The sequence below is a fragment of the Raphanus sativus genome, chromosome 6, assembly GCF_000801105.2.
Source record: "Raphanus sativus cultivar WK10039 chromosome 6, ASM80110v3, whole genome shotgun sequence".
NCBI classification, from domain to species: domain Eukaryota; kingdom Viridiplantae; phylum Streptophyta; class Magnoliopsida; order Brassicales; family Brassicaceae; genus Raphanus; species Raphanus sativus.
This window is the reverse complement of record NC_079516.1, coordinates 10021038-10031468: the sequence shown is the minus strand read 5'-3', so window position 1 is coordinate 10031468 and position 10431 is coordinate 10021038. Positions and strand designations below refer to the sequence as shown.

The 10431-nt window shown below is 28.7% G+C and overlaps 1 protein-coding gene across 1 annotated transcript; it reads right to left on the bottom strand.

Annotated features, from left to right (window-relative positions):
• Positions 1 to 6403: 6403 nt before the first annotated feature.
• LOC108805749 (uncharacterized) lies at positions 6404 to 9996 on the bottom strand. Its single transcript, XM_018577689.2, has 12 exons — positions 9619 to 9996; positions 9372 to 9546; positions 9180 to 9263; positions 8498 to 8739; positions 8159 to 8387; positions 7893 to 8057; positions 7656 to 7787; positions 7446 to 7559; positions 7249 to 7296; positions 6995 to 7073; positions 6809 to 6865; positions 6404 to 6733 (listed from the first exon to the last, which is right to left on the bottom strand). The coding sequence occupies exons 1-12, from the start codon at positions 9810 to 9812 to the stop codon at positions 6681 to 6683; spliced, it is 1572 nt and encodes a 523-aa protein (XP_018433191.1). The 5' UTR covers positions 9813 to 9996; the 3' UTR covers positions 6404 to 6680.
• Between the last annotated feature and the right edge of the window lie 435 nt (positions 9997 to 10431).

Sequence of the window (10431 nt, the reverse complement as noted above, 5' to 3'; positions counted from 1 at the left end):
TGGGTTTGGAATGGTTTGGTTTGGTTTATCCATTTTGACATGTATACCAAAAAGCACTTTTATTTTTGATCATTTTAATTTTTATAACAAATTTAAAAAATCACTCATAACAAAAAAATTGTTGGATGTTGAATAGTCTTAATAATTTATAATTTTTAAAACATTCAATGCAAAGTTTAAAATATATATTAAATTGTCAATATTTGTTCAAAATTTTCTCAAAAAATCAAAGAAAATTTTGAAATTAAAATAGTTATGTATTTTTATATGATATATAATTTACTTTAAACAGTATTAAATATATTTTTTAATCAAAAAAATATCATATATATATTAGTATTTATTAAATAAGGTTTCCTAATTATATAATTTTGTAATAATTTGTATCTTGTTATAACAGAAAATTTAAACCATAGATTACACCAATTTCAATGTGAGATTTTTTAACAAATTTAGTTATTTATAGCTGTTTTTAAAAAATTTAAAATATATCATATACAGAAAAAATCTAAGTTTTTATTATATAATTTATGTGGTTGTTTAATTTATTTTAATAAGTTATAATTTTAAGAAATGATAAAGAATATACTAATTTTTATCAAATCATTATTATTCAAACTCATTAATTGTCATATATACTTAAATCACATTTGGCAATTTCGTGGATTTTATATCAAACAATGAAGAATATTAATACTTAATTTAAGATTAGTTTAATAAAAAGCTTATTGTATATTTAGATGAACTAACTTTTCTAAGGATTCTAAGAAAGGTTGTAGTGACGATACGTGGTTATAAAAAATATTGTAATGCTTCTCTTTTAATATATAAGAGATTTTTTTAAAAAATAGAGAAAGTATTTTTTTGGACAAAAGTATTTATTTTTGTTTATTCGGATCAGTTGGATATGTTGCAATTTAAGTTATTTCGATCATATAGCATAAAATCAACATAGAACCTTTTTTTTTTGGATTCAGTTTGGATTGAATATTTTACTAAAACTATCTGAAATATTTTAGAAATAAAATTTGGTTCAATTTTAAATAACAATTGAGTAGAGAATAGTCTAAAAAAATCAAATGATGAATTGAGCAGTACAAAATCTGTACTGTTATTTTATGAAATGATTATTTTGCAAGGAACTCTCACGTTAAAATTAGAGTGGTTAACATTGTTTATATCTTTAGTGAATAAAATATATAATTAATCATAAAATAAAAAAATCAACTTTTACTAGATAAGTGACTAAAATTAATAATAATAAAATTTATCCAAAATTTAAAAATATATTTTTAGATTAAAAGATAATTCCTATATATTGTATTGTGTTGTTAGATGAAAAATAATCTTTTTTTTATCAAAAGATGAAAATAATCTTTTTTATCAAAAGATGAAAATAATCTTTTTAAAAAAGTTAAAATTAAGAAATAGAAAAGACACAACTAAATATTAATCAAGTAAAATTCTTAATTTTATATAATTGAAAAAAGATGATTTTTTGAAACAGAACTCTCACGTTAAAGTTATAAATTAGCCACAAAAGAAAAAAAAATTATTTTTTTGGTTATAAATTTATTAAAATTTAAAATAATAAGAATTATCCAAAACCTATAAATATATTTTTGGAAGAAATATTATTCCTATATATTGTGTTGTTATCTGAAAAATCTTTTAATAAAAAGTTAAAATTATAAAACAGAAAATACATACCTAAATATTAATAAAATAAAAATCCTAACTTTATATAACTGAAAAATAATATGAAATGATTTTTAAGATATATTTCTTATAATGAGAATAGTGTACAAATATATTTTTTAATTATAATACATAAAAATTTTAAATAAAAAATATATAATAATTATCATTATTGTCTTTAATCTGTAATGCATGTACTAAGAAGTAATTTTAAAATATTTATGCATACATGCACGGGAATAAAAATTAGATTAATACAATAATTTTAAAATTATATTCATTATTGTAATTATATATATATATATATATATATAAAATTTATATATTTTTATTGATTTATTACTTAACAATAATAAGAATTATCCAAAATCTAAAATATATTTTAAATTTTAAATAATTCCTATGTATAGATCATGTTAAAAGTTAGAATGCCTAAAATTATTGTTATCCATAATAAATGATTAGATTTATTTATTATATTAGATTATTGATCATAAATTATTAAAATAATATTAGCCAAAAATAGAAAACCAAATCAAAAGAAAACTATCTATACTATTATTTTTGAAGTACTTTTTTGCATTCAAACTTTGACGTTAAAAGTTAGAGTGACTAATATTGTTGTTATCCTTGATGAATATTATTAAATATTAAATATATTAGAGTAATGTTATATTGGATCATTGATAAAATAATATTTTTAGAAAATAAGATGATTTATTTACATTGTGTTGTTATGTGAATATAATCCCCTTATTATTAATAGAGGAGCAAATAATAAGAACAACCTTAAAAGAGTAAAATTATTACCATGTTGCCATTTTGCATAGGTGTCATCCTCACATTTTTCCTCAGCCTTAATATTGATTAATCCTTAATTTACTAAACTAATTACATCATTTGTCATTGGTATGTCACATATTTACAGCATGATCTTTCATTACATTTTAATTATAGTTAATATCATATCATTGATATAAATAACGGCCAATTGCCTCACGGATTTCATGTCGGTCAGAAGATTTAACTACAACTTTGGAATGTACGTAACTGTAGATTTCTTTTTAAAAACAATACGGATTTCTGAAAAAACCAAACAATTCAGCCGGATAAACAATTATATTTCTATTGTATTATTTATGTTTTTTAAAAAAATATCAAACGAAAAAAATCAAAACAAAAACACACACATTATGGATGTTTTAGTAAGGAGACCAACATATAATTGAAATAATATTAAGAAAGCTATGTTAATAATGCATATTTTATAATGCATATATTTTACAAACATCTTAAACGTCCATCACGAAGCAAAGTAAAAACATAACATTTTTTTGGAAACAAAAACATTTTTTTCAAGTTTTTTTAACAAAACTATATAAATGAAAACGTAGCTGAAACATTCTTGATGCATCGATTTTAAAACGTAACATATGTTCAAAATGTTTCCATAATTACGACCTTAAAATCTTCACAATGAAATTGGCAATATGGAAGTCACAGAGAAATCTATGCTTTCAGGAAGAGGTATTATATTTAATTCACTTAGTTTCTTAATTAAATATGTAAATATTTATGCTACTCAACTTTGTTTTTCCTCTTTATAGGATTGCAGACAATAGATTTTAATTTTACTAAGCGGCGATTCTGATGTTTTTAATGTTTTTAATTGTTTTTCGCTCTTTTGCTGTTTTATTATTATCGAGTTTTATTGTCTTATTTTTTTAATATTATTCAGCACTTATATTATGAAAATAATTACGTCTTATAAGATTTAAGTGAAAGACCCATTCCAAAATTTAGATAGATTCTTTATTTTGAAACAAATACAAACTCATACTATAATCTTATTTTATTCTAATATGTCGATCCTCAACTTTTCAACATAAGACATGATGTTTGTTATTTGTATCCTCTAATGCATATATTCGTGTTATCCTTTTCTCACTTTTATCATATTTTACACATGCATACTATATATGTTTTTTATAAAAGATCAAACGAAAAAGTCAAAATAAAAACACACACATTATGAATGTTTTAGGAATGAGACCAACATATAATTGAAATAATATTGAGAAAGCTATGTTAGTAATGCATATTTTATAATGCATATATTTTAACAAACATCTTAAACGCCCATCACGAAGCAAAGTAAAAACGTAACATTTTTTTGGAAACAAAAACAATTTTTCAAAATTTTTTAACAAAAATTATATAAATGAAAACGTAACCGAAACATTTTTGATGAGTCGATTTTAAAACGTAACCTATGTTCAAAATGTTTCCATAACTACGACTTAGTCTTCACAATGAAAATGGCAATATAGAAGTCACGGGAAAATCTATGCTTTGAGGAAGAGGTATTATATTTAATTCACTTAGTTTCTTAATTAAATAAGTAAATATTTATGCTACTCAATTCAAAAAAAAATTATTTATGCTACTAAACTTTGTTTTTCCTCTTTATAGGATTGCAGACAATGGATTTTAATTTTACTAAGCGGCGATTCTGATGTTTTTAATGTTTTTTTAATTGTTTTGCGCTCTTTTGCTGTTTTATTATTATTGAGTTTTATTGTCTTAAATTTTTTTTTAATATTATTAAACACTTATATTATGAAAATAATTATGTCTTATAACTTTTAAGTGAAAGACACATTCCAAAATTTACATAGATTCTTTTATTTTGAAACAGATACAAACCCATACTATAATCTTATTTTATTCCAATATGTCGATCCTCAACTTTTCAACATAAGACATGATGTTTGTTATTTGTATCCTCTAATGCATATATTCGTGTTATCATTTTCTCACTTTTATCATATTTTACACATGCATACTATATATGTTTTTTTTAAAAGATCAAACGAAAAAAGTCAAAACAAAAACACACACATTATGGATGTTTTAGGAAGGAGACCAACATATAATTGAAATAATATTAAGAAATATATGTTAATAATGCATATTTTATAATGCATATATTTTAACAAACATCTTAAATGCCCATCACGAAGCAAAGTAAAAACGTAACATTTTTTTGGAAACAAAAACAATTTTTCAAAATTTTTTAACAAAAACTATATAAATGAAAACGTAACTGAAACATTCTTAATGCATCGATTTTAAAACGTAACATATGTTCAAAATGTTTCCATAATTACGACCTTAAAATCTTCACAATGAAAATGGCAATATGGAAGTCACGGAGAAATCTATGCTTTCAGGAAGAGGTATTATATTTAATTCACTTAGTTTCTTAATTAAATATGTAAATATTTATGCTACTAAACTTTGTTTTTCCTCTTTATATGATTGCAGACAATGGATTTTAATTTTACTAAGCGGCGATTCTGATGTTTTAATGTTTTTTTAATTGTTTTTCGCTCTTTTCCTGTTTTATTATTATCGAGTTTTATTGTCTTATTTATGTTTTTTAATATTATTCTGCACTTATATTATGAAAATAATTATGTCTTATAAGTTTTAAGTGAAAGACCCATTCCAAAATTTAGATAGATTCTTTTATTTTGAAACAAATACAAATCCATACTATAATCTTATTTTTTTCCAATATGTCGATCCTCAACTTTTCAACATAAGACATGATATTTGTTATTTGTATCCTCTAATGCATATATTCGTGTTATCATTTTCTCACTTTTATCATATTTTACACATGCATACTATATATGTAGATTAATAATTAACAAATTAATATTATCTACGTAAAACTATTCATTATTTCTTTCACCCCGCGCAAAGCGCGGGTCATATCCTAGTATTTTATTATAAAAGTTAAAAATTAAGATATAAAGAAATTATAATTAATTATTAGTCAGACAAACTTTTTTAAAAAAAAGTATTAACTAAAATATTTCTATTGTGCAAGTGTTTTCAAATTTCAACATAGAATAAACATTTTTTTGAAAAAGAATAATAAGTATATACAGGGGCGGACCCAGCAGTTTATATAGTATGTGGCACATATTATAAATTATATATATATTAAGGGTATTTGCATAAATCTGAGATAATTAGTAAGGGAATAAATTAAAATAGTGTGTGGCACATGCCCCACCTCATCTCTACCTAGGACGGCCTTGAGTATATATTGATGAAAAGTTTTGTCATACATAAAAAATTTAATATTTGATTTAAACTTTTTGAAGAAACAAATAGTAACTTATCACGGTAATTTTTAAATTAATAAAATATAAAATATAAATATTTATAAAAAGATTATGTTCTCATATGCGTGCAGAATACTTGCCTTTACATAACGTATACCGTGGCTTGGGACATCTGACTTCGGACATGGAGATACTATGGACTCGGGTTAGAACTTTTTGGTAATAAAAAGGTACAGCATAAGCAATTAAGATTTCCACGAATGTCAAAAGCTCCACTATACTGTACACTCATTTTTTTCTTTTGATAATTACTTAATTGCTACTTGCTTTTTATTTTGCGGTCAATTAATCACATGATTATTAACAAATAACTTCTTACTACTGATTCTCCAAATTTTGTCCATTTTGAGTTATGATGAATCAAAGAATCCAGCAAGTATTTCCAGATGCACCCTGACCCGGTTTTCTCTTCAGTGTTAACCGGATTCTGAATCATTTACAGAGGTAACTGATAAAAACCGAAAAAATAATTTAAAAACGGAGTAAAATCGGAGGAGAAAGAGAAGTATGGCAGAAAAGCAAAGCTTCATTTCTATGTTTTCAATTGAATATGTGTAACATGTCCCCAAAGAAATGGTTCTTCCATTCTTTACAGTTTCTCTTATAGATCAAAGAAAAAAAATACAAAATATGTAACAAAAGAAATGAAAAGAGAAGCAAATAGAAGTTTTATGAACCATCATACAAGCCATGTATGTGGTTTAAAAAACTACCATCGCCTCCACTGCCTCTGCCAAATGATCAGAAAACAACTGCAAAAGGATAAAGAAAAAGAACATTTTTCTATGTCTTTTGGTTTAACTCACCACCTTCAGCTTCTTCCATATTGATCCGACCTGAAAATAATATAGAAACTATTACTAAACGCAAAACATACTGACTGTAGCGGTTTACTATATTTTCTTACGTACCTAACAATGATATCAATGACGGGGCGTCCCCTGATCCATTTGGTTTCATGTCCGTACCTACATTCAGTGTCAGGGCTTTAACTTAGATGTATATCAACTATTCGACCTTCTCTCAATAGAAAACTCTTAGGTTAAGACCAAGTTATAAGGAATCGCATGATCAATAGAGAAAGAAAGAAGAGTCACCTGTATTTTCCATTGATCTTGTGATGTCTGACTTCTTAAATGTAAATCCTATGAAGTTATTGTCCTTGGACGTCAACATCTGCTCAACCAATCAACAAGTTAGCACCAAAAGCTACTATGTAAACTCATTCAGCTTTTTTTTTTCTTCTTCTATGTTGTGGTGGCACTATTTAACCATTTACAAAACAAAACCTGCTCCAAAACATCAATTTGCAACACAGATTATACTACAGGAATTAAGTGGAGTGCGTCACCTTTCTCCAAGGACCAACTTGTGGTGCTTCAGATGCCGATCCTTCAACCTACAAGATTTATATAAAAAAAAACTTGATGAGGATACCAGAACGTCTCTTTAAGTTTGTTTAGGAGCTTTAAAACAAGTTTATGGTTCACCAACTAATCGAAGCCAGAAAATGTCATAACAAGCATTTTAAGATTCTATCTAACTTACTTCAGGGAACTTCTCAAAATTTTGTGTGTCTAGTTCTCCATCAACAGTTGGTCTGTAAGCTGCCTCCATTTCATACAGTTTGTCCCATTGGGTGCCATTGAACCACGGATGAGTCTGAAAACAAGAACAAAATCGAATTTCAATGATGTGATGGCTGAAAAGCAAGGAAAACATAATGCATATTTACATATCCTTTTTCACAAGTCTCACCTTTATCTCCTCAGCACCTCTGGTTCCCAACCTGGACTCAACATCACATAGCAAGCGACAAATCAAGTCCCTGGCTTCCTCTGATATTTTCGGTTCTTCAGGGAATTTTAAGCATACCCTCCAATTAATTATCTGAGGAAGTAAGTACAGATCTTTATAAGTAAGCATGAATATTTTACTATAGATAATAAAAATGCATCCATGACTAACCAGGTACACATATATATATACACCTACCTTGCGGCATGTTATACGGGGGTCATCAGAGCAGAATGGGGGATACCCAACTAACATCTCATACAGAATTGCTCCGAGCGACCACCAGTCACATTCCATTCCATATCCTTTCTTTAGTAGTACTTCTGGAGCCATGTAATCAAGAGTTCCAACGGTTGAATAAGCCTGTAAATATGAAAGAAATTAATATTCATCTTTACAGTGAAGTAAAATAAAAAAAGAGTAAACCTATGTAATCCAATTAGAGAACAAGCATATGTATGTACCAGTGCACGGCGATTGCGCTTCCATTGCAGCAACTGCTCTTTAGGCATTTGCCAGGGTGCTTTGTCAGAGTCTGTTTTTCCTGACTGGCTCTCTGCTTCCTGAGAAAGCATTTCTTCGTCTTCTAGTAGGAGTGAAGAATACTTATCATCCAGTGGCTTACATAGCCCAAAATCTGAAAGCTTCAAATGCCCACTTTTGTCTAGTATCAAATTATCAGGTTTAATGTCCCTACAGGCAAGGCAAGACGAAACAAACTCAAATCAAGAACCAGCACAGAGATCCTCCTCCCCCAACACACTAAATCACCCAGCGTCAAGACTTGTTATTATTTATAATACCTGTGGACATAGCTGTGTTGATGGATAGAATGGATAGCAAGAATGCTCTCAGCAATATAGAAGCGGGCAACATCTTCGGAAAGAATGTCTTCTCTCATGAGTAAAGTCATGATGTCACCCCCAGGCAAATACTCCATGATAAGATACAAACATTCAGAATCTTGAAAAGAGTAGAAAAGCTTGACAATGTAACGGCTGTCAACCTCCGCAAGTAAGTTCCTCTCAGACCTTACATGCTCAACCTATCGAGAAAAGAAAAGTGGACAGTAAAATAGAAGAAAAAGAAGAAAAAGAAGTTGCAAAACAGAAACTGAAGCAATCCAATGATGATGCTGTGACTAGGTTTTGGATCCGCATACCCTAAATCATCAAATTAAAATGACTTGAATCGGTGGATCCCTTAGATCTTTACTAGGTGATCCAAGAGTTTAAGTCAGTAGGCTATGTTTTTTTTTTGAATTATACAGAGGTATCCTAGCCACACATAAGTGTCCAGACTAGTTAATTCTCCAGTGGCCGGGTCGAACCCAGGTGGCGGAACTCACAGCTGAGAGCCCTTTACCACTAGAGCTAGGAGCCCCGGTTGGTCAGCTATGTTTGCAGCAATTGTCCACTAACTAACCACATATTTCAGTGAGAATGATGCAAGGGTGAATACAAAAAGTAAGGTAGGTAGAGGCACCTGTCCACGGCTAAGCATATCAGTTTTTTTCAATTTCTTCATGGCATAAACCTCGCCTGTAGATCTCAAACGGCATAATCTAACCTATGAGAGAGAGAGAGAGAGATTTAAATAAAAAAATCATGTAGAGTTACAATTCCTTAATAAAGTAAACACGTCATCATCACATTGGTTGATCTCTTCTTATGTTACCTCACCAAAGGCACCTTTGCCAATAACAGTCAAGAGCTCAAAGTCATCAATCCCAATTTTACGTCTCTGAAGCCTCATGTACTCCGTCTCTCGACGAGCAAGACTCCTCATCATCTCGTCTTGCTCCTCAACAGGTAACTGAGCTTCTTGCACTTTCCTCTGAAACTCTCTGCGTCTGTGGAAAGCAAACATTTAACAGAATCAAACAACCTCAAGTCAAACAAACTAAAATTGATGATGAACGAACCTCTCCATACGCTCGTGCAAGCCTTGCAAGTAATTCTTGTAATGGTTCTCGATGAATTGCTTCGCGGCTGCTGCTTTCTGACGCGTCACCGGTGACGAAACCGCCGAATCGGACGACTCCAATTCGAGTCCCCGAGCTGGCTTGGTGGAGTTTAGACCACCGACGCGGACGGTTCCATCGGCACCTCCTTCCATTTTTGATGCAGATCGGTGGATTGATTGATTGTGGAGAAAGAAAGTGTGAGATGAGATGAGATGAGATGAGAGATAATGATAATGAATAAGAAGAAGAAGGAGTAAAATCGAGGGGAGATCTAAGATGAGCTGTTGAAAGATGGAAAAGAGGAAGAACGTGGACTTATTTTGGATGACCACAGGACCTGTCTCCTGCTTCTCTGTTTTTTCATTATTAATAGTTGTCATATTATCATTAATTAATAGTTTTTTTTTTTGTTCAAAAAATATTTAGAGAGTTTATATATATTATATGGAATTATTTGAATCATAACTTTAATCATCCTTCTTCTGACTTTGTGTCAGCGGAAGGTTTGGATCTCCCTGAGGGAACATTATTTCAGTTTTTGTTTCTTTTAATTTTTGGTATATATATGTATGAAATATGTATATGCAATTTTTGAATTTGGTGTTCAATTCAAAAATAATCATCCAAGTAGATGTTTATTGTCAAGCGTACTCTAATGTCTGTCCTCTCTCTCTATTGGGAAAAAAATATCAGTGTACTTTTCAAAATTACTTTAATAGTTTGCTGATGTTAGATAAAAAAAAACGGTTTAATAGTTTGACAATAGTTGTG

Bases quoted from the DNA above. Each gene is read 5' to 3' on its own strand.
- LOC108805749 (XM_018577689.2), bottom strand. From the start codon at position 9,812: ATGGAAGGAGGTGCCGATGGAACCGTCCGCGTCGGTGGTCTAAACTCC. The intron at 8,388-8,497 runs GTATTATAAATA...CCTTGCCTGTAG, and splicing joins CAACACAGCTATGTCCACAG to GGACATTAAACCTGATAATT. The intron at 8,058-8,158 runs GTACATACATAT...TCATATTTACAG, and splicing joins AGCGCAATCGCCGTGCACTG to GCTTATTCAACCGTTGGAAC.